At 42.3% G+C, this 25,461-nt stretch overlaps 1 protein-coding gene across 2 annotated transcripts in view; it reads right to left on the bottom strand.

The window, feature by feature from the left end:
- The window catches only part of MCU (mitochondrial calcium uniporter), an 86,173-nt gene extending 61,627 nt beyond the window's left edge, over positions 1 to 24,546 (bottom strand). The window contains exon 1 of one of the 2 annotated variants that reach the window (XM_081861946.1): positions 24,328 to 24,546. In XM_081861946.1, coding sequence (XP_081718072.1) covers positions 24,328 to 24,474 — 147 coding nt within the window. In that variant the 5' untranslated portion in view covers positions 24,475 to 24,546. The remainder of the gene's footprint in view (positions 1 to 24,327) is intronic. The other variant, XM_081861947.1, reaches the window with a different exon arrangement.
- Positions 24,547 to 25,461: the final 915 nt, after the last annotated feature.

Raw genomic sequence — 25,461 nt, 5'->3', positions numbered from 1 at the left:
TAGTGTACCAGTTATCACTTGCCAGCAGTTAGGATTACTGCACTTCACAGAGATTGGTTTTACAAAATAACCATCTTATTTGCTTGCTTTCAGGAAACTCTCCTCCGAGTTTACATAACATCTCCTAGTGACCGACTCCACTGAACCAATAATGGCCAAACCTAAAAAGTAAACAGCATTTGGAACAGAAGCAGTCCTAATATAGTAAATACTGTAATGCTTGGACAGCCACCAAAGAAAGCTATATTAGTTAACCCGATTTCTAGCAGACACTGCTCTTTTCACTGGATTTTTAGTCTCTTCCTGTACAATGTAATTAAAAAGGGACACAGCTCCAAAGGCACAGCCAAAATTCAAGACTCTAAATAGAAAGCAACTGAAGGCAACACTGTGTTATGCATTTTAGAAGCCAAAAAGTCAGTCCATTATCTTTACCACCCATTTGGTTACATTATTTGTTTCTTCACACGACTATCAGCGCTAGTTTAAGAAGGTTAGCTGACACATCATAAAACTGAGTGAAACTTGAAAATTAAGTGCCCTTCCTAAGAACATGGTGGATATCCTTAAATATTCATTTCATGAAACTAAGCAAAGTTCACTTACAATAAAAGCAAAGGACGATAGCCAGTGGTGCCCACTGCCCAGTGAAATACAAACTTGCACAGCCAACCTTTCCCTCTCCCCTTGAAGGCTTCTGTACCTCCTGAAAATAGGAGGTTAGGAGACTTAACAACATTGTGGGACAAACTATTCCACTGGATCCCAAGCTTGCTCTTCTCTCTATCTACAATGGTTCCACAATGAATTTACTACATAAAGAACTCATTACATTTCTGCTTCCAGGGACCAAACTTACCACTGCCACATACCGGACAATTCTGAAAGCAGGTTTAATGCTAGGCTGGCACCAGTAAGTTTGAAACTTGGCCTTAATGGAAAAATTGACCCTCAAGTTCATTGGAGTAATTACAGCAAACCACCTTTGTGCTCTTTGGGTCAGTTTTCTCAATTATACAAATACAAAGAACCTGACTGGTGACCTTCAGATATGCATTAACACTAATTGAGAGAATGAAGTACAACCCAGGGTTTATTTACTGCTAGAGTTATGTATTCCTCTTTTGCTTGTATGGGTGATCATTTTTCCTGAAAACTAATAAAGCATTGCATTGGATTGTAGGAGAAGGACACTCAAAATCAGGTTGAGAGTTTTTCTGAGAGCCAGCGTGGTGTAGTAGTTAGGAGCGGTAGTCTCGTAATCTGGGGAACCGGGTTCGCTTCCCCGCTCCTCCACATGCAGCTGCTGGGTGACCTTGGGCCAGTCACACTTCTCTGAAGTCTCTCAGCCCCACTCACCTCACAGAGTGTTTGCTGTGGGGGAGGAAGGGAAAGGAGAATGTTAGCCGCTTTGAGACTCCTTAGGGTAGTGATAAAGCAGGATATCAAATCCAAAACTCTTCTTCTGCCACCCTATTTCAAGTGATCCTTCTCCCCTTGCAATCCCAAACAATTGTCATTGCACAATATTAAGTCCCCCTGACTCTCTGGAATTGATTGGGGGGGTGGTACTGGGAGCTTTGAGGGAGGGACATAGCCCTTGTACAAGCTTGTCTTCCACACACCTACAATGATGGATATTTTTTTAAAAAAATAATATTTATTGAGTTTTCCAAGAAAAAGACAAAAACATACAAATAAACAACAACAGTAAAAAACAAACATAAACAAAAAGCAACAAGTATAATTTCGAACCTTATTTTCTCAACCTAGTTTCCCCGACTTCCTCATAACTCACCGTTTTGTATTCTAGTTTCATTATCCCATCAGCAAATCCATTCCCTTGTTTCCCAAAAGATTTTTACTAACTCCGTTCCTTTTCTTACTCAACATCTCTGAAAACCACATTATTTTTAAACCCATGTCAATCTAGCATTCATTAATCTTATAATATTTATTAAGATAGTCCTTAAATTTCTTCCAGTCTTCTTCCACTGTCTCTTTCTCCTGGTCTCGGATTCTGCCCGTCATCTCTGCAAGTCCCATGTAGTCTGTCATTTTCATCTGCCATTCTTCCAGAGTGGGTAGATCTGATGTCTTCCAATACTTTGCAATAAGAATCCTTGCTGCTGTTGTGGCATACAAAAATAAAGTTCTGTCCTTCTTTAACACCACATGGCTGACCATACCCAGGAGAAAGGCCTCTGGTTTCTTCAGGAAAGTGTACTTAAACATCTTTTTCATTTCATTATATATCATTTCCCAGAAAGCCTTAATCCTTGGGCACGTCCACCAGAGGTGAAAGAATGAGCCTTCATTTTCTTTACACTTCCAACATTTATTATCTGGCAAGTGGTAGATTTTTGCAAGCTTGACTGGGGTCATGTACCACCTATAGATCATTTTCATAATATTTTCTCTCAGGGCGTTGCACGCCGTAAATTTCATACCGGTGGTCCACAGCCTTTCCCAGTCGGCAAACATAATGTTATGACCGATATCTTGCGCCCACTTAATCATAGCTGATTTAACTATTTCATCCTGTGTATTCCATTTCAGTAGCAAGTTATACATTTTTGATAAATTCTTAGTATTGGATTCTAACAGTTCTGTTTCCAATTTAGATTTCTCCACCTGGAAGCCAATTTTCTTATCCATCTTGTAAACCTCCAGTATTTGGTAATAGTGGAGCCAATCTCGCACTTTATCCTTTAATTTCTCAAAACTCTGCAGTTTTAAATTACTACCCTCCTGTTCTAAAATTTCCCAATATTTCGGCCATATACACTCCATATTAAGTTTTTTCACAGCTTTTGCCTCCATTGGTGAGAGCCACCTTGGAGTTTTGTTCTCCAGTAAGTCTTTATATCTGATCCAAACATTATACAGTGCTTTCCTGACAATATGATTTTTAAAGCCCTTGTCATACCACAGATAGGCATGCCACCCGAAAAAATTATTAAAACCTTCCAAATCTAAAATGTCTGTGTTCTTGAGAAGCAGCCAATCCTTCAACCAGCAGAAAGCTGCTGATTCATAGTAAAGTTTCAAGTCTGGCAGGGCAAATTCCCCCCCCCCCTTTCCTTTGCATCAGTTAAAATCTTAAATTTTATTCTGGTTTTTTTGCCCTGCCAGATAAATTTAGAGATATCTCGCTGCCATCCCTTAAAACACTCCATCTTATCAACAATTTGCAGTGTTTGGAACAAAAATAACATTCTAGGCAATACATTCATCTTGATAGCTGCTATTCGACCAGACAAGGAAAGCTTCAAGTTTGACCAAATTTCTAAATCTTTTTTCACTTGGTTCCAACATTTCTCATAATTGTCTTTAAATAAGTTCATATTTTTAGCTGTCATATTAATCCCCAAATATTTTACACTCTTAACCACAGTTAAACCTGTTTCATTCTGAAACCTCTCCTTCTCTCTTACTGTTAGATTTTTCTCTAATACCTTAGTCTTTAATTTGTTTAATTTAAATCCTGCTACTTGACCAAACTCTTGAATTAGTTCCAAAACCCTCTTCGTACTAGATTCCGGCTCTTGTAATGTAAGTACCAAGTCATCTGCAAAAGCTCTCAGTTTATATTGTCTTGCTCCGACCTGAACCCCTTTAACCAGCTGGTCTTTTCTTATCATGTTCAGCAAAACCTCCAGGACCGAAATAAAAAGTAGTGGGGAAATTGGGCACCCCTGATGTGTTCCTTTTTCTATCTTAAGTTCTTCTGTAACTACATTATTTACAATTAACTTTGCTTTTTGTTCAGAATAAATTGCGCCTATACCGTTTTCAAAACCTTTGCTTACCCCCATCCCATGGAGATTCTTCTTCATAAAGGTCCAAGAAATATTGTCAAAGGCTTTCTCCGCATCCACAAATATCAGAACAGCTTTTGTGTTTATATTAACTTCTAGCAATTTCAAAATGTCTATTATGTTCCTTACATTATCTGATAGGTGTCTTTTCGGGAGAAAGCCCGATTGGTCCCTATGAATCTCCCCCATCAAAACTTTTTTCAGTCTCTTAGCTAAAATGTCAGCAAAAATTTTGTAATCCACATTTAGTAAAGAAATTGGGCGGTAGTTCTTAAGTTGAGTCTTTTCAGTCTCTGTCTTCGGTATAAGCGTGATATAAGCCTCTTTCCACGTATCAGGTGCTTCTTTCCCCTCCAAAATTTCATTACAGACTTCCTTCAAAGGTTGTATTAACCATTCTTTTAAAGCCTTATAATATTTGGAAGTCCTACAATGATGGATATTATCCAGAATGGTTAATATTTGACCTTCAGATAGGTGATTTCACTCTTCCCTCAGTTCACTGATAAAAAGTATAGCTGTCAGGTCTGCCTCTAGATCCCAGCTCACAGAGGACCAACGCCCGGTGGATATAATATACAAAGTCTTTATTGAAGCTTAGTTTCCATTTCAAGGCTCTGGGCGCGCAGACCCACGTCTCGACGCTAGACCGGCTAAGTCCCCTCTGACTCACTGCTCCTCCCACACCAGTTTAAGATCCTCGCCCGGCTCCACCTCCTACGCTGTTCTTTCCTTCGCTGGGTCTTTCTGCCCTCTGGGGTCTCCTCCTTCCTGGACTCTTCTGACGCTGACCCCCCTTGGTCTTCCCCTTCCTTCCGGCGGGCTTTAGGACCTGGCTCCCTACCCGGGCTCCCTGCTGTGCCGCTCGCCTGTACATTCGAACTTGGCGCGCACACCCAGCCGGTAACCTTCCTCCTGACCGTTTCCCCGCTTCCTGATGTGGGCATGACCAAACCTGACTCCTCTCCTCCCGCTGGTGGTGAGAGCACTGGTCCCGATTCCTGGGACTCCCCCTCCCCACTGCGCTCTGGTGGGGAAGCTGGTCCTGATTTCCAACTGCTGCTCAGGGACTCCCCGCTGGCCCCTTCCTCCTGGGGCTTCCCCCCTGGAACCCCCCTCGCCCTGGCCATCGGCGCTCCCTTCTGTGAGTCCTCCGATTCGCTGGAGAGGCTTGTGGAATAACTCTTTCCACTGTCACTGCCTGCTCCCCCCTCGTACTCCTCCTCCTCACTCTCCATTTGCTCCCCCTCCTGTGTCTCTCCTTCTGAACCCCTGACAATAGCTCACAATGAAAAAAAGCAGAAAGATAAGTGGAGAATAGAAAAAGCAACTGGAAAGCAGATGTTTTCCAAGTAGCAATGGAAGAGGTGAGAAGAGCTGCCATAGATATAATTAGGCAAACAGTTCCAGGCAAGGGGAATTGTCCCCAGAAATAAGAAAAACATGCTTTATTCAGGCAGCAAGTGAGAACACACAAGAGCCCAGACTGAAGGAGCCCAGACTAACCATTAACAAAATCCATACAACTTACAAATGAGCATCAAAACCTTCTCTACTCAAAAGTTCTCAGTCCTTCTAACTATTGAACTAATCCAGCATATGCAGCAGAAAATCAGATGTTAAAAAGTTACATTTCTCCTACAAGAAACAGGGAACTGTTGTCTTCTATTTGTGATCTTGAGCAAAATTAGTGAATCCCACTTGGGGTTGTGGCCAGCTTGGAGAGATCTGAGAGGAGAGGACAAGGCAAGCACTTGAGCTGTTCCTGACATGATAATAGATGTTTCATGTGTGGTTAGACGATGCAGTATATACTGCTTCTGCCTTCAATACTGACTTCGCTATACAGTTTCTTGGCTTTGTGGATCCTTAGCAGGACCTTTAGCATAAAAGTGAGAGAGCACAGTTCTTGCAAAATTGTTACAGTGGTACCTTGGTTCTCAAACTTAATCCGTTCCAGAAGTCTGTTCCAAAACCAAAGCATTCCAAAACCAAGGCACACTTCCCCATAGAAAGTAATGTAAAACGGATTAATCCGTTCCAGACTTTTAAAGACAACCCCTAAAACAGCAATTTAACATGAATTTTACTATCTAACGAGACCATTGAGCCATAAAATGAAAGCAATAATCAATGTACTGTACTATAAAATAAATAAGACAGTATTGTAGATGATAAAATTTAATTTTTTAAATTATTACTACCTGCACTAATGATAGTCATTGTTTGGATGGGGGGCTTTTATCCATTTCTGCAGTCACGCAAACAATTAATCAGTAGCTGAACTGGGTTCCACACAGTCACAAAAACAAATTAACCGTAAAAGCATCAAACACAAAAAGGCAAAATAAATAGCAAAAACAAAAGCTCCAAACTTAGTCCGTTTGACTTCTGAAATGTTTGAAAACCAAGGTGCAGCTTCTTATTGGTGCAGGCGCCTAGGATACAATAGCTGACAGCCGCATCAGATGTTCGGCTTCCGAAAAACATTCGAAAACCTGAACACTTACTTCCGGGTTTTCGGCGTTTGGGAACCAAGACGTTTGAATACCAAGGCGTTTGAGAATCAATGTGCCACTGTATTCAGTTGTAGAATTAATCCCACACTGCCCAACTGACTGCCCTGTAGAGAACTGTCTGGACACTGTAACAAGGAAGCTCTTGTTTTTCATAGGATACAGTCTTATAAAACTGGACTACAAGTTATAAAATCATACAATTTTTCTGTTTGCCTGCTTATTTTGAAGTGCCCACATTGCTACTTTTCAGATATTCAGGGTGAACAGGAAAGTAAAGTTCAGGTTAAAGTGTTCCTTGCCATGATTTATACTCGCTTTCGCTTCAAGTATTTAATAAACCACATTGTTGGGTTCTCATCATCAGTTTCAGAGGTTCCCTCACATATTTGAATTTGGGCCAGCATTTAGTTCCTCATCTACTGAGATCATCTCTATTTGTCAAAGTATAAGAAATCTGTCAGCAAATGATGGTGTCTGAAAATGATTGTTAACATTTCCTGTTATTGATCTCTGGAACCAGTATCAATGCATCTGAAGCCCTGATAACAAGGTATTTTATCATCACTACAAGTGTTTTGGTATATATGTTTTTTATCTGTAGTGACTGGGCCAAAGGTTTTGATCTGGAAAGACTGAATCTTCCTTCAGTGTTAACTAGATCCCCAGTCAACACCTACAAACAAGGAGGATTTGAGATATAACATCTGAATTTAATTCATTCCACAATACCCTTTCCGCTACCCAAGCTTAAAATACTTTGGACAGACGTGTTCGATTAACTTTGCTGTTTATAATCTGATTCTTCTGAAAACATAAAATAAAAAAAACACACCATTGATTGGCATTACAAGTAAATGGACGAAACCATTTGCATTTCTTGCCTGAAGTGGAGCATTATGGGCAAATGTTGCATGAGAATACTTGAGTCTCCCCTTGTTAGAAAAATAGATACCTATAGATGTATTTATTTAATAAAATTTATACACCGCTTGACTATACAACACGCACGTCAAAGTGGCTTACCAAAAGATAAAACAAGAAATTCAAGAAGAAGAAGAAAATAAAAAAATGCAATACTGTAAAACACACTAAAATTTAAAATACTAAAAGCAGATTAAAATTGCCACCAGCATCTGGGTAGGCTTGCCAAAACAGGAATGTTTTCAGCAGGCACCAAAAAGAATAAAGCAAAGGTACCTGATTTAAATCAGTAGGCAGGGAGTTCCTAAGTGTAGCTAAGTGACTGCACTCTTACAAATGTGCAACTGGTATTATGTAGCACCAGTGGCAGTGCAAATTCTGTTAATCAAAGCAGCTGAGTGGGCACACGTGGGGAAAGGAGTCTTATGTAGCTTTTTGTTTAGAAAGCTCCAATAGCCATGGGTTTGAGGCAGAACACTTTGAAAACATGCCAATATATTAAATTAACTGGGCATTGCTATTAATCTGCATTGAAAATTTAACAAGCTATTTATTTAAAGAATTTAAATGTTATTACTACAGAAAGACCACTTTTAATATTAGTAGGCTTTCCAACTATTGGTCTTGAGTATATGAAAAAGTGTTGCAAGCTTAAAAGTTTGGACTGCTTAAATCATTTTAAAGAAACTGAAGCAACAGCATGACGACTATTCCATGACAATATGGAGCAGGAAGTCTTTTCCAGTGTTTCCCAAACTTAGGTCTCCAGCTGTTTTTGGACTACAATTCCCATCATCCCTGACCACTGGTCCTGCTAGCTAAAGATGATGTGAGTTGTAGTCCAAAAACAACCGGAGCCCCAAGTTTGGGAAAACCCTGTTTTATGCCCTTCCTATGGGAAGTACAGAGGAAGAGAATGCTAACAAGCTGCACTGTTTCAGCATAAACAGTTTTAGGCTCATTTGCTTATAACATATATGCTGATTTTCTCTGCAAGCAGAAAGAAGTCAGCTTTCAACAGCAATAAAAACTGCATAACTATAAAAAGCAGGTAATTAAAACATGGAGCGGACAGAAATAATAAAACTATCCCATTATTAGAGTGTCTTAAGTGTCAAGTTTTTTAAAAGGCAAAAAACACATCACTAGTGAGGTCATTCCAAAACCTGGGTGCCACAACTTAAAAGGCCCTCTTTATCATTAATATAAAATATAAAATTAATAATATTGCATTTATTATTCACTCTTCACTAGCAGGTCCCAGGATGGGTTTCAACAATTTAAAATTAAGTATTAAAACAGTTACTATCACCAGAATAGAGTTATACCACTGGTAAATATTTGGATGGTGGGAAGAAGAAAAATTTCAGAATCTAAGCAGAGTTCCTGGATGGGTTTGTATGGAAGAAAGGGATTATCTATATATCCTATTTTCAGACAGTTTAGGGCTGGATTGAAGGACCTGTGGTGTTGGGCTACAGTGGTCATCAGCCCTGACCATTGGCTGTGCTACCTAAGGGAGTTGGCATCCCTAGTTGAGAACTTGCAAGGTCAAACCAAGCATCCTGAACTGAGCAAGAAATAACTTGGTTACTAGTAAAGATGGCACAGAACCGACATCATATCATCTGACCTGCTATCTCCAGGCAACGGTGTGGCCATCCCATAGTAAAATGATGTGGCTACCCAGAAGGCTAGGTGTGCCAGTGGTACCACAATTGCTGCCAGTATCAGAAATTTACTAACCAATGACAGCCATAATACTTGTAATACAATCTGTGACACATTGACAGCATGAAACGCTAACTGCTATTGGATTTTAACAGAAATAAATTTGCTAAGAAAGCCAACTTCTATCAAGTAGTTAAAATAATAATATTTTGAATTATTCACATCAGTTATGGAAGAGGAACAGTCTTAACAAATCGTTAGTTCTTTGATTCCTTGGAGACAATATGCTTCATCACCCTTAACATTTTGAGCAGTACATTAAGTATTTTAGTCAGTCTGGAATAACTGTTGTGTGCTGCAGTTCAAATGAACCTATGCACAATAAGGTTTTTTAGCTTTGCCCCTTTTACAGAAAAGCTGTTAGAAGTTTTAAACATGGGTGCATGCTTGCTAAATGTGTGTGTGTGTGTGTGTGTGTGTGTGTGTGTGTAAATTGTCTGTAACCTATGTTTTTGCTTCACGACAGTCATAATGCTTAAACTGAAAAATCCAGTTTTCAAGATGCTCTGGAGTATGTTTTGCATTCCTGATCCCAAGGAATTCCGAACATTAAATGTCAAGAAGAATTGAGTTCTATACAGTTGTGCTTGCATGCAACAAGATGTAGCTAAAGCTGAAGGCTATCTTTGCAAGAGTTAAATTTCATAAAGAAAAACCCCAGCATAGGAGGATTGTGATACACCAAACCTTTATTTTCCTTTATTATTTTTCAACCATTTTATACGATGAATTGATAAATCCAATTTTTTTATCTCATTCAACAGGGAATTGAGTATCTGAAAATTTATCACAAACAGCAAATATAGGATACTGTCCACCAGCAAGTTAAGTTGTGCAAACCCCAATGAAATGAATGTGAGCTTTACAAGACTTACCAGGGAAGCAAAACCCTTACAAAACGTTTCATGTGATATTGCTAGCAAAGGCTGCTTTTATTGTGAGCCTCAAGATGCCATCAGGCTCCAGCTTGGAAGCTCTGACTTTCCGTTCTCCTCCTGGGGGAGCACATCTTGGGAGTCTGGGGAGGATGCCAACCTATGGCATGGGGTGGATGAACAGGAATCAGAAGGGGAGGCAAGCTCAGCCTTGACTCCCAGGACAAGGAGGTGCCTCTGAAGAAGGGACAGACCCACCTACCTACCTAGACATAGTGAACAAGCTCCACATTCCTGCAAGGCACAGAAATCCTGTGAGTGAGTACACTACAACTTCAGAAGAAATTAATAGCTCCTGTGTGGTCTTGAATTTCTTGCCCTGGTCTTGAACTCACGAACTCTGGCTCCTACTGCTAGCCCATTGTGTCCTGCCGCCCCTTCGCCTGGTAAGAGTTTTGAGGCTGCAATAGCTCTCTACCTGCTACTGAGTCTGTGCTGTTGCTTTGTTTCAATAAAGCCATCCTTCGTTCCAAGCAAGAGTCTCTGCTAGTGCCGTCATGTGTTGGGTGGGAGCCAGGACAGCTTTCACCAGGAGTCCATTATTCCACTCATGTCTTCCTTTCCCCTTCTGACAAGCATGGCAAGAGGATCCCCAGTCTTTCACTGCAGCTTGGAGCTGGAGTGTGTGTGTCTGGGGATCATCCCACAGTTGAACTGTGCTTGGGAACAAAGTGCACTATAGGGAATCTCTTTGGAAAGGCTATGGCCCCAGCTGGGGACTGCAGAGAAACTTCCAAGAAGTGTACAACCCAGCATGAAAACCAAGCATCAATCTTTCCTTCTAACAGCCCAGCGCTAGAACACAACCCTCAGCTCCCCTTCTCATGTCAGGGAGGAGAGATGTGAGGATAAAGACCAGCAAAATCATAACCTTCTACCCTCACTTTGCAGCTTCAGCCCTAGAGCCAGAAAAGACAGCAGGGATAGGCCCCAGTTTTGTACGATGGTCAGGAATAATTATTTTTATTTATGAGATTATATCCCACCTTTCCTGCAATAAGCTTAGAACATTACACATTCTTCCCACCTTCCTGTTTTTCTCCTCACAGTTGTTTGAGATAGAGAGATGGTGATTGGACCAAGGTTATCTGTGAAAGGACAGAATACTGTACAGCTTTCCTTAAGGAGCAGAATCTACAGGAATCTTCTTAAAGAAAGTAGTTTCCAGTGCATGCGTTGTTCAACAATGAGATCATTACTAGCTGAAACTTGGGAATTTGAGTAAGGTAAAGGTAAAGGGACCCCTGACCATTAGGTCCAGTTGTGATCGACTCTGGGGTTACAGCGCTCATCTCGCTTTATTGGCCGAGGGAGCCGGCGTACAGCTTCCAGGTCATGTGGCCAGCATGACTAAGCCGCTTCTGGCGAACCAGAGCAGCACACAGAAACACAGTTTACCTTCCCGCCGGAGCGGTACCTATTTATCTACTTGCACTTTGATGTGCTTTCAAACTGCTAGGTTGGCAGGAGCAGGGACTGAGCAATGGGAGCTCACCCCGTCGCGTGGATTCGAACCGCTGATCTTCTGATCAGCAAGTCCTAGGCTCTGTGGTTTAACCCACAGCACCACCCGCGTCCCCCAGGGAATCTGAGTAACTTGCTTCAAAAACTGTCTAGGTTTGTAGAAGTCTTTTTAGTGTAATTCTTATAGATTGCTTTGGCAAGTGACTGATTGTTACCCAATGAAGCTTTTGTTCCTTTTACACTTAAATGTATTAACTAGCTTATACAGAGTCAGATTGATCTGTTACTGTTTGCTCCAACTAGCAACAACTCTCTCAGGAACTAGGTGCAGATTTGCACAGCCCCACTACCCAAAATCATTGAAATTGAGAGGCCATAGATTAATGTAGGGATCTTAAGCATGCAAAACATGTTCTTCATGACAGAGTAATAGTCTATCCTAAAATACACTGTATAGACCAAACTTAACAGAAATAAGTTCTATTTGTAATTTAAAAGAAATTAATCCAAATAAGTTTTGATTCTCATTCTCTTTCAGCTCCATTATCTATGTTTTTCTTTTTCTTTTTCTTTTTCTTTTTCCTGACACTGGTCTTCTGCCGACTGGGGCTGGATACTGCTGCTCCAAGCTTCCTAACATAAGGATGAAGAAATGCTTTTTGGCTACAACTTGCCAAGTAAGTCAAACTACTGCTGAGCCAGCTTCGTCTTAGATCAATCTAATCCAACATCCAATTAAGTTAATTACATTTGTAACCCCAACCTAAAATGGCAACATTCACTCCAAAGCAAGAAAGCACTGAGGATGTCCAAACAATACTGTATAGCCCAGCTTTTATTTCACCCTTTCTTCAGCTCAAAACCCTGAAGAGCTTCCTAAACATCATTCCTTTTGCAGCTTTGGCATTTTTAGAAGATGTATAACAGAAGCTCAAGGACTGCCAATCAGTGCAGCAGTCTTTTCCCCTGGCAAGCTAGTCATTCAAAGCAACGACGACTTTTCAGTAGAAAGCAATGCTAATCCATACTAATGTTTTAATTCAGAGATGTATTTCTAACACTCCTATTTTCCAATTTGTGCTAATTTTGGCAACGTATAAATCTTTACGCAGATATGAATTGCTTTGAAACAGTTTCATGCTTGCCTTCGCAGAACCCAAATCCAAGAGGATCATTGTGCATAAAAAGATAAAGGTTATTTACACAATTAAATCAATAAAGCTCTACCCATTGTGATTTGTATTATGAAGCTACTGGTTAGCTTTTAATTGGAGAGCTGCTTTCTTCAGAATTAACTGTGCATTGTAGGTGGTATTACGAAATTTGAATGTATTAGTCAGCGTTCTTCAACCTTGGGTTCCCAGATGTTGAACTACTACAACTTCCAGTTACAGATAGGTAGCCGTGTTGGTCTGCCATGGTCAAAACAAAATAAAAAAATTCCTTCCAGTAGCACCTTAAAGACCAACTGAGTTAGTTCTAGGTATGAGCTTTCGTGTGCATGCACACTTCTTCAGATACCTTATCTTCAGATACCTTATCTTCAGATACCTTATCTGAAGAAGTGTGCATGCACACGAAAGCTCATACCTAGAACTAACTCAGTTGGTCTTTAAGGTGCTACTGGAAGGAATTTTTTTATTTTGTTTTTACTACAACTTCCATCATCCCTGACCATTTACTAAAATGGTTGGGCATTATGGGAGTTGTAGCCCAGCAACAAACTAATGGCAGACTTTTTGCAGGGAGAATTCTATACCTTTTAATTTGCTAAAAAAAACACACGCATTTTGATGCATTCACAAAAAGATTCTGGCTGGAAGAAATCAGCTTGAAGTTTTAAGATTTGGGTTCTAATATTGTGCTGGCTTCAAATTAAGTTAGTTAAACTTAAGATCCCATTTAAATCCATGGGGCCTGAACTTTATTGACTTAGCTTGGAAACCACTCATAGTTTATGAAGCTGTGAATGAGTGGACCCATCTTGCCATGTGCTTAGCTTTCGTGCCAAGACCCTTATTTTCAGTAGGGCAGAGTTCCCCATAACATCTGAACCAGGGAAACATGGGCTAATGTCAGTTATAAAACCAGAATAAGAAGCAGATATGCAGTTCTGGTTGCACAACCTCCATAATCTGTTTTAGAGTGTCTGAACCCTGAGTAATTAACCCTGAATGGACAGCTGTCTACTGTGTTGTTCCTGAATATTCATTCTCAAGTTAGGTCTTTTTTCCACACAGACTACCTGACCAGAACTGATTAGCTCTTTTGCCCTGTAAGTGCAGAGAAGTTATGAAGCTGGAACTAAGATACAATACAAGCTTCTGACTGTCCAGAGACTACCAACATCATTCCAAACAACTATCTGTCTCCACTAAAGGACCAGCTTCTCCTGGTCTCAGGTTCCCATAAATACACGAGACTCCAGTTTTGTCTTCCTGGAAATGTATAATCAGGAGTTCAAATATGCTCTCTCTCAAAACCTTTCTTCTCCACGGAATTTTGCATATTCTCTGAAAGCAAAGTCTGTTCAAGTAAGCAGCATGCTTAAATTAGATTAATTTATATTATTTGCTTGATGTTAATTTATATTACATTTATATAACTTGCTTTACATAAGCAGTTCAGTTCTGCCAAATGCCTAGAAATAAGTTTTTGTGGAAATTACCTTTAAAATGTTACAATGATCAATCATTTTGGATAGTGTTTTATGCATCCATTCTCTGTTATTGACAGCCAACAATTCTTCAACTCCTGTGGTTTGATTTATAACTACATAACTTTTGGCTGGCTCTCCAACACTAACTGAGAGGTAAATCTCAAGAAACAAAGCCTGCTATACCTCTGCAGTCATTGTTTCTTAAAAGCTTGTCATTAAGGGAAGTCAACTCATTATCAATTTAAAACTCTCATCTGTGGAGGCATTTTGCCTGGGTGGGGACCAAACCTATCAGCAAGCAAGAAATGAAATTGAAGAATAAGAAGTATAGACCAGCTTCAACTGTACACTTAATGAAATACTAAGGAACGAAAGAAAGTCAGCGGTGGCGGGGGTGGGGCAAGAACAGATATGAGGAATGTCATTCTTGTAATCAGAAAGTGAATTTATCGGACATCGTTAAGATCATGAAACTAACTGTTCCAAAATATTCGGAAATTAGAAAAGGGAAAGCTGCTGATCTGAAGTATTCCCAGGGGGTGGGGGATGACTTTTCCATTTTTACCCACTCTCACATTACGTTCTAGAGTCCAGCAACAGATCTATTACGTGAGGTTGCTGATCAAGATGCTTGGTACTCAACCCAGCATATCACCATTTCCAAAACTTCTATTTTCATATGCAAATTTTCTGGTAAGAAAGCCAAAAGTTCTAGTTCCTCAATACAGTCCTTTTTATTTTCTCTATCAGGTGGCCAATCAGAATAGTGTGAAAACTGGCTCAAGGACAAGAGGACAAACGTAGAGTGTCCTGTCTTAGATCCTAGAACAGGGTTTCCCAAACTTGGGTGTCCAGCTGTTTTTGGATTACAATTCCCACCATCCCTGACCACTGGTCCTGCAAGATAGGGATGATGGGAGTTGTAGCCCCAAAACAGCTAGAGACCTAACTTTGGGAAACTCAGTCCTAGAAGTCTCTTAAAAACATAATACCATTTTTTCTTTAAATATTAGCTCCACAACAAACAATTATTTGCTCTTAACACTCATGCAGAAGAACTCTAAGTGAGTTGCAAAAGCTATTAACAATACTGTTCATACAACAAAAATAATCTCAATTAGGCTACCTAATTTGAAACAGTTCTGATTCTTGGCATGGTTTTGAGTTGGTAAATCAGCTAGAAAGAAGAATCAACTGAAGAAGACAAGCAAACAGTTTGCTTAATTTAACAGCTGAAGTCACAATAAAAAAGAAGAAAAGTTCAGAGCCCACAAGCTTCAATAAGATGCTTCCCGGGTTACTCAAAACCATTTATGGCTTTAAAAAGACATAAAAAATAATCTGAAGAAGAAGAAGAGTTTGGATTTGATATCCCACTTTATCACTACCCGAAGGAGTCTCAAAGCGATTAACAATCTCCTTTCCCTTCCTCCAACACAACTAACACTCTGTGAGGTGAGTGGGGCTGAGAGACTTCAGAGAAGTGTGACTGGCCCAAGGTCACCCAGCAGCTGCATGTGGAAGAGCGGAGACGCGAACCCGGTTCACCAGATTACAAGACTACCGCTCTTAACCACTACACCACATCTGGCAGTCAACGAACATGTTTCAAAAGAAGTTTACAAGAGCAGCAGGTAGTACATGACATTTTTACATGTACTATGAAAACAGCTCCACCTTAAAATCAGAATACATAACAAGGGTCATATATCAAGGATCAAGATGGACATTAAGAATGCTAGAGCATGGAATAAGTTCTTGGACTTCAACTCCAAGAGCAGTCTGATAGGAGCATTCTGTCTTTTCCTGCCAAGAATTATAAAAGGATCAGTTGGCGAGTTCACAGTCCAATACTTTATTAAATAGAAGTAATGTATTATTGCTATTAAGCTGAAAACATACTTCAGGAACAGAAGCTGGACTTGGAATTGACACATAACCTCTTTGGATAAATCATACTATTGAAGGATAGGCTTTGCCATAATTGCTAACTAGCTGAATACTTCTGTTTCATTTTGTAAAGTGTTCTCCAAGATTCAAGCTTTCTTGATACTGCACCTTTTAATTCCAATATGCCGTATATTAACCCATTAGGAAGTCTGTTGTCCAGGAACTGCCACAAAGTTTATTCTATCAACACCACTGAGTTCTCTGCTATTTTAATAACCAAAAGCCTTGAGCTCAATAGGTATAAAGGTATTTCTTATCTACAGGTGGGTTGTAAAGTAAATCAACACTAAAATAATTGTGTTATTCCGATTACCAGTTGCATATCAGCAATACCACGCCTCTCAAGAAATCAGTTTTGCATAGGTATCATTGCTGGTGAAATGACAACATTAGCATCTGCAATGTGACCAAAATGCTGTTAGACTATGTTGTCCAGAACTCTTTAATTCCTCATTGAACAGTTTACCTTCTGCTGCAGAGCAATTGCAACCACATGGCAGCATGAACAGCCATCCAAACAGCCTTAACAAAGCCTTGCCTTGAAGTTCCATAACACCAGGGACCAGTATATTTGCCAAATGAGATGCCTTGGGAACTTACGTTAAAGCAATGAACCATCCAAAATAAGTCTCAATACTTCTTTACAATTCTATGATTTTGTGTTTATTATCTGTGAACCTACTCAACAGTTCCACCTTAGTATTTCGACAACAGCAAGTTCACGGTGATCCATTATAGGGCATTACAGCTGAGCTTATGAGGCCCACAGAGACTTTCCAGAGGGATTGCTTTTAACTTGTTTGTGTGTTGAATGCTGCCATTATGGATGGTCAGGGATGCTTAAGTTTCCATTTGCAATATGTTTGCCTAATCCTTAGTCATGCCAGGGCAAAACAAAAAGAAAAATGGATCCAAAATAGCTTGGGAAGAGATTCAGTTTTTAGACATCCCGATAATAAATAAGTAATTCAGTATTTAGGGTTCTTTATCTTTTTTTAATTAATTGGTTTGATTCAAGGTTGTATCCAACACCACAGAGAGAGAGAGTGTTCCACTCATGCTTCTTCTTCCTCTCTTCTCCCTGTGCGCCCCCAAAATTAAATCCAGAGATTTCCCACCTCTGGAACAGGTTTTGAAGGTGAGAGGGGATGCAAAGGAGGGGGAGTTCCATTGGACAAATAGAGGTCTATTGCACAAGGAGAATGACCACATGGGCTACAAAATCCCGATAAGTAACAAAGTGTTGGTGCTAATATTTACTAGCAGTGAGTGAGGCATCCAGTTGTGTGATTTTTGTATTTTAAACAATATGCATTATTTCAGATATGTGGCAGCATAACTAGAAGATGCTTGTGTTTTGTTGTGACTGTGTTTCATCAATATCATCTAGACAGGACAGGAAAAATCCTAGGCACTTGGTTTACCCAGGTGACCTCAACTTTGAAATGTTCATTTTGTTAAAAAGAGCAGTGGCTGTTACTTGAAAGCATTTAAAATAGTTTCCCTGCCCACACTCTTCACTCATAAGTGTTACTACTACTACTACTACTACTACTCTATGCCCTCAAATCGTACTGGTTATTAAGGAATGTAGCGCTCTGCTCCTTGGAGCAATAACATTTTTTAAGCGGCACTCATGTGGGGAACATACATTTGAAGTAGCCTTGGCTTGGCTTCTCTCACTCATAGCTATTTCTGAAGCAGACATTATTCCCACAAACTACACACACACACATTTCCACAAACAGGGCAGGAATAAGAAAGTGGAAGTGAGTCAGGAAGTGCCATGTGGAGCCTCAAAAAAACCTGTGATGCAGCACCAGAGAAACTGGAGCGAACCTACTGCCTCTCACCCAGGCATCTCTCTTGCATGTGTAATGAGACTTGTGGTCCTCTGACCCACCAGATCCTTGAGAACGCTAACCACTTTCCAGATGTAATTGCTAATTTCTGTCAGATTCACCTCTGAAGCAAGTGTGGCTGGGGGGTGAAAGGAAAAGGATGGATCCCCACCAAACCAAGAGTTGTTTAATATCCTCTTGCCTCATTCTGCAAAATGTCAAATGCAACAGCAGGCTGTGTGCACAAAGCTCTGAGCACACTCTACCACAAGCAGATGGTTGTTGCCATGGGTGGAGGGACATGAGGGTGGAACAAGTTAAGTGAGGAAACCAAGTTCAAGATATTATTAAGTAAGGCATGTTTAACTGAGAAAGAAAGAAACCAAAATGAGTTAAAGCTGTCAAGGCAGATGAACGGTCAGGCGAATGGCTGGCAAACATATAAATTTGTAGCATAGGACAGAAGTAACAGAGCCTCATCACAGGTGAGATTTGGTTGATACATTTTATGTACATTTAGACTTTAACATAATTGTCCATCTGCTTTCTTTTTCTTTTTTTTTTTTTTTTGGCATGTCATCTCCCTTTGACCTCACTGTTTACAATTTTTCCTCTATATCTCTACACCTGCCAATGGGGGATAATACTTCAAACATCTGAAGAACTTGACTGCAGTCCGCTGAAAGATATGCCTTAATAGATTTGTTAAAGGTGCTGCAAGCCTCTGTTTAGATCTATGTTTCTCATGTCCCCCTCCTTTAAGTACACCAAGTTGTTCCATTATAACTTTTTACAGTGCCCACTGCTTTCAGCCAATCAAAGCGTCTCATTTACAGGTTCCGTTTTTGGAGTTTTCCACAAAAAAGCAGCCAGCTGTTCTTTCCCTGTATCCCAGCTCACCATCAATATGCACGCGCAGGAAAACAATCCTTAATTATAAATGGGGGGGGGAGGGGGGAGTGAACTCAATGATAATCTAGAAAAGCTTCACCAGTCAGTCAGGTAAAGCCAATGTAAAAAGTGTACTGTATATGTTATACGAGCAGACAATAACAAACAGCAGCTGAATATGCACAGTCACAAATCTTCAAGCCACACAGTTGACTACAAATGTATGGATCTTGCTTACATGTACTTTTGACAGCCCCCATTCTGCTCTTATTGAATTTGTGTCCATAGAAGAAATGTGAGTTGACATAATCATCCTCTTTGGTTTACTTGCATTAGCAGGTGAGTTATTTTCCATTAGTCCAGTGTTCAGCAACCCAGCACCCTCCAGTTGTATTATCGCTACCATCAACCCCAATCAACAGCAGCTTGCTGTGCTTGCTGGTGATGATGGGCAGCGTTCAAAACTCGCCAGGTGCCTTTTGCACCTGGCTGTCAACCAGATGCCAGAATGCCTGACATATTCACCATCTGGAGATGCATACCCGAGTATCAATGGATCTTGACTGTTTTCACACACTAAACACCACATCCTGTAGCGACAGGCCAAGATATATGTGGACTGTCCCTGGATCAAGTGACTTTTCTTCTTTAAGTTCTCAAGGTTCTTAACCTAGCTCAAGGGTGTCATCTGAACTAGCCAGATGTTTAGCTGATAATCAATCACAGCCAGTCCCATCATTTGAAAAAATAAAGACTTTAGAGCAGCCTTGTCCCAAAATGGCAACAAGTCATTCCGCTCTGGAAACTGTGACCTTGTTTTAAGGAGCCATTTGGCACCAGGCTTATATATTTGAGTTTCTAACACTGACTGATGGGAGTTTTAGTCCAACAGCATCTGGAGGGCACCAGGTTGGCAAGGGCTGGGTCAGCATGCAGCAAAATAGATGGGAACGCATTTATCATTCACCATAGCAAAATGTTCCCCCCAAAACCACACACACAATCCCCTTATTTGCGTAGAAGAAGAAGAGTTTGGATTTGATATCCCGCTTTATCACTACCCGAAGGAATCTCAAAGCGGCTCACATTCTCCTTTCCCTTCCTCCCCCACAAGAAACACTCTGTGAGGTGAGTGAGGCTGAGAGACTTCAGAGAAGTGTGACTGGCCCAAGGTCACCCAGCAGCTGCATGTGGAGGAGCGGGGAAGCGAACCTGGTTCATCAGATTACGAGTCCACCCCTCTTAACCACTACACCACACTGGAAAATCTCCACAAGTTTACTTGAAAACTAGGAATTACAGCTCAGTTTGAGTGAAATCACTAACTCTAGAGCAGATTCAAAAGTTCACCTGGGGACATAGCAGAGCTTGTCCCAGAATGTACCCTTCCCCCATTTTTCATAGCCTTGACTGTGCTTCTCAAATAAAAAATCTTCTCTTTTTGTGTGTGGAAAAGAATACTCTGCTATATGCCTGTCTGGTTTTTTGCTTTTTTAAAAAATCTGCTCTTTAACTAGGCCTTGTTAAGTACTGTTTTCAAAGATTTACTTTGAATATGTCCCACAGGCATGATCTGAAGATACATGATGCAGCAGACTTTCTGAATAAAGCTAAGGAGCTATGGATCTAATCAGGGGACTGTCAAAGAATATGCTTTCTTAGTTATAACTATAGATGCAGAATCTATTCGAGCACAAATACCAGGAGCAAAAATGGATTCAATCAAACAATCACAATTTTGCAGTGGTTTTTCAAAGGGTGCGGCAGGAAAGGATGGTAAGTGCGGCAGGAAGATTCCAGGACAATCAAAAGAAACATTAGTATAGTATAGTATAGTATAGTATAGTATAGTATAGTATAGTATAGTATAATACACCATGCTTATGGTATAATACACCATGCTCATCAAAAACATTTTTCTATTTGCAAAATCAGAGGTAGAGCGACAAGTGATACTTAAAGCTTATACCTCTCATTGAGTTTGTATACATACTTAAGGTACATATGTAAGAGGCTTGTTTATAATTATATTGTGATGAATGATTCCTGTTCTTATGTAGCTGAATTGCTTTATTATAAAATAGCTGTGTTCTATGTTATAGATCAAGCCCTGCTATTGTTATCACCAAAAACCTTGGTGTGTTTTTGTTGCTTTTTATTCTGAAAGTGTGGCCCCAGAGGGGGGTGGAGTTTGAGAACCACTGCAATTGTGTAACACCTACCTTTGGACTTGCTGCCTGTTTTGTGACATTTTGGTCAGTTGTAACAGTTGTCACTCTACTGGGACAAATGTTATCACTATGTACTCTTTAATCCATCCACCAGGAGGTGATATTTCCCTGGTGAACTGCAAATCCTGGTATGCATCTGCTAACCAAGTTGAGGTTTACAGGGCAGCTACACCATAGCCTCAATGTTGTGCTAAGCCAGGGCAAGGAGAAAGTCCACCCCTTACATACACAGGCAGCATGTTGGAGTTCTATACCCCTGGGCTGACAACAGATGCACTAGTTTTGTATGGTTTGCAGAAAGCAGAGGCACTGAAGGAATTCTTCCAGTTCCCAAGAAGTCACATGGTGTTCCCTCAATTTGTTTATCATTCATTACAGAAACCACATTCCTTAACCATATGGATAAAAAAAAAGGATACCTTACGCAGTGCAGAAAACAGCACGCGGAAGATGGGCAGGATCTCAAGAACAAGCAGGCATGTGTATGAGATGCCTGCAGGGTCAAACCCATATAACCAAATGCTTTTGAGAGTATACTGGTTTCTGTCATCAGTAGTACAAACAGGACCCAGCTGCCTATCTCTGGCTTTCCCAACCTGATTAAAAATCTGTACTCTGCCAGGTCAACTAGAGGAGGCTCTTCCACCTGACAGAGGCCATAGAGATCCATGAGCTATCTGCCAGATACAGGTCAATCAACTTCAGCATTCCTTCCCATCGCATACTAGAATAGCCAAGTCGTCAGAGACTATCCTGGTCTGGTACAAACCACCAGCACAATGCAGAGTGCCATCTACTGCATACATAGGATGATTGCTCAATGGGGGAAAAAATTAATATAACCTTGAAACAAAGTGAACACACTACACAACTGGCCTGTTTTTCTCAAACATCATGTAGACTTTATGGCTTGAGCACGATTGATTGTGACATGGAGAAAATAAAACAAAATAATCTGACAAGAAGAGCACTGAAATAAGCTGTTTTGTGTTTCAAATGCATTCCTAATTTTATTGTTACACCAGCAGTAAATAATCCATGCAGCCATGTTCATCAAAAGCAATTTGATTTCCCAGCAACACAGTCCAGTAACAAAGATGATCCATTGGTTGACTGTGATCAGTGACCTATTAATACATCAATAAATCTCTCCCTTCAATATCATTAAGATTTGGGGGGGGGACAACAACACAATAGTTTACTTTTCGAAGTTTTTTTATACTTAAGCCTAATACTATTTTTCTGTTAGATTCTGTTATCAACATTTAGCTAAAGTAATGAAGTCTAGCAGATCCTGAATAAGATGAGACTGTCAGACACCTGTTTCATTAGAATGAGTTATTCTTCTGCATTTGGCCTAACATGCCGAAACCGCAGGTCGCAAAAAGTAAAAGTTATGAGATATAAAAGCATTAAATGTCAAGTAGAACAAGGAACCTATTTACTTGAGATCTTGGTATACCGGATTTGCAAAGTTTTACAACTTTCAAAGGAAGAAAATTACTAAGATCACTCAATGTGAGTAAGTTTTCATTACGAGCCACTTTACCATTTACTATCTTGTTGAAAATTTCATTTCTGCATAGCGGCTTTGACCTGTTTCACCACTGCAAAACAAAAAGCTATTATGGTAGGCTATATCAAACTTATTCTGGCATATGTGGTTGAAAGTAATTTCCCTGTACTCAGTGTTAAACCAACACAAAGTGCTTATAAACCTGACGGAACAAAAGAATATAGCGTAGTAAAATCTGGACGAACTGCATACATGGGGCCTTGTGCTCTTCTTTACTTCCATCAAAATTGCTTCTGTAGTGTACGTTTCATCAGCTTTATTTGAGCAACTTAATTAAAACGCTGGCTGGCCTTTTAGATCACAGGAGAGCAAGGACTTCCTAACAGGCTGCTGCAGAGAATCCTTTAAAGAGCTCTGGGTGGAGGGAGCAACATAGCAGCTCTGACATTTAACATTACATAAAAGTCTACATTGACTGAATTTCCCTAGGCACGCTGAAATACGATCCACGCTACATACCCAAATTTTAATTGAATGCAACCATAAGACAAGGAGGTGGGGCTTAACTAGGAAGACACCAAAGCTTCCATAGTAGCCATGGGGAAGTACTCCACAAAAGTTCAGCAACAGGCCAACACACAAACATACATACAACCTTTGTATCATCTTTACAGTTTCGCTTGTGAACTTTTGGCTGCCATGTGCAGATTCCCTGCTGCCAGAGGTAACTGAACTTTCAGATCAGCTGGATTCCATCCCAGTCCTGAGTTCACCCATCCTGACAGACCAGTGCACTTCAGTCATTCGACAACTGGAACATTACAGGCAAAAAGCCTCAGAAAACGGAGCGCTGCTGCACAGCGATTTGCATTCAGCTCAGCCTGGTTCTGCATTGATCCAGCTACACAGATAACTTTCTCAGGAGAAAGGGCAGGGGGACAGAAGACTTCCTACAACTGGGAGGAATCACTGGTTGGAATGCAGCCACGACATACTGTCGCTCTAAGAAGCCTGAAGAGGGAGGGAGGGAGGGAAGGGTCTCCCTGTGCCATTTCCCCACTGACTTTCCCTTCCTGGAACGAAGGGGTGAATTAAGAAGGAAATCGCCCAGCAGGCTTCCTGACCCTGTCCCTTTGGAATGAAAAATTGGAACCAAGCCAATGTCCTCCCCCCCCCCCAGTCCAAAAACGCTCCTTCGCCAGCAACTTGTGAACCCCCCCTCCCCTCTTTTTCAGCCTGTCATCAAGTTAAGACGGGCCCACGTAAGGAGGGGCACGGCTGGTGTGCTAAGATGGAGAAGGGGGGGGAGAGGGAGAGGGGGGGAGCAAGCAAGCAAGCAAGCAAGCAAAGACTCCTCCAAGTCACTGCTGCTGCAGCAGCAGGAGCAGCAGCGCCGGCGTCTCCCTCCGCCGCCGCTTTGCCCCTGCACGCCGCAGCCTGCAGCGCCTTCTCGCTCTCCCTTGCCAGCCAGCCAGCCGCGCGAGGTGCATTGATCTGTCCGAGGCGCCGCTGCTGAGGAGGAGCAGAGGCACGAAAGCGCCCAGGGAAACCCAACGGGGAGGAGGGAGGAAGGGGTCGCCCTTGCTCCCGGGCGGGCGGTCCCTCGGCTGGCGGGGCGGACCCTGGGAAAGGGCTGGGCTGCCCGGGAGGAGGGGAGAGCCCGGAGGCTCCGACGGGCGGCACCGGGCACGTCCCGCGTCCCCCAGCTCCCCCAGCGCCTCGCAGGAAGGGCAGCGCCCGGGCGGCCGAGTCCCTTCGTCCCGCTTCTCCTGGCCAGCCCAGGCAAGACCTGTCCTGCCGCCCCGCTCCCGCCTGGTCCCCGGCCTCCGCCCGGAGGGGGACACTCACCGTCCGGTGCCGCTGCTGCTGCTGTTGCTGCTGACGGTGCCTCCCCAGCCCCGGGAAGCAGCCGGCGGCTGTCAGCGCCGCTCCTCCTCCGCCGGGGGTCCTCGAGAGGAGGAGGAGCAGCAGCGATCTGCCCGCGGTGGCCGCCATCTCTCAACTGGAAGCCGCCCCGCTCTCCGGCAGGCAGCGCTGCGGGGTTGCTGGAAGGGGGCGGGGAAGAGTCCCCGCCGCCGCCGCCGCCGCCACTCCCCGCGCGCGCGCGCATACACACACACACACACACACACACACACCCGGAACCAGCCAATCGCGCGGCTCCGCCCTCCCTGGAGGGCGCGGGGACGGAGTGTCAATCCCCGGCCAAGCCCGCCGCCAATCGCCGCCGAGGAGCTGGGAAGGGAGGGCGGGACAAGGCGCCTCGGGAGCTGTCCGTCAACGGGGAAGGTGGAGGGGCGGGAATAATTGAGCGGCTTATTAAGAGGCGCGGCTAGCTCAGGTAGAGGCTGAGGGGGTGTCCGGTGGAGACGCGTCAAAAGTGGGTGCTGCGATCCCAGCCGCGAGTCCTCAAGGGTTTAGGCTGCAGTCCTGACCTCAGCCCCATGGAATTCAGTAGGAATTACTTCTGTGTAGACGTCGTGCAGGTTGCGCGCCGGTGGGAAATCTCACCCTTGGCTGCTGTTTGATGCCTGGCTATTGGGGAAAGCGCTCGGCAAACGCGAAGATCAAATGCGTAAATGCAGTCAGAAAGAAGCCAGGCGGCTCTTCTTTTGCCTGCCTTCTTAGGCTGTACTTTGTCCCAAACGCCGTCAGGTTGCTTATGAAGGCATTTCGGTCTCGCCCTTTTGGTGCAGAATGCGCGAGATGCCTCGTTTTGCTGGATCCGCTCCCTGGCTCCCTCGAAGGTGTCGCCCACGCTTTTCTCCTCGGAAGAGTTCCGAGCAGCAGCCAAGGGCGGGAGGAGCAGGAGAGCCACGTTGTGGAGGCAGGAAGGCTTGTCGGCAGGCGGCAGAATGGAAAGGCGTTGCTCTGCCCCGAGGGGACCTCCCATCGCGAGAGATATAAAGGAGTCTCCCACAATTCTGCATAGCAGCTGCAAAATCAAGAAAAGGGAAGCCTAACAGGGCAGCTCTTAAGAAT

This window comes from Podarcis erhardii (assembly GCF_964252035.2).
Source record: "Podarcis erhardii genome assembly, chromosome: 5".
Lineage (NCBI taxonomy): Eukaryota > Metazoa > Chordata > Lepidosauria > Squamata > Lacertidae > Podarcis > Podarcis erhardii.
Note: the sequence above shows the minus strand (reverse complement) of the source record. Positions and strands in the feature narration are given on the sequence as shown.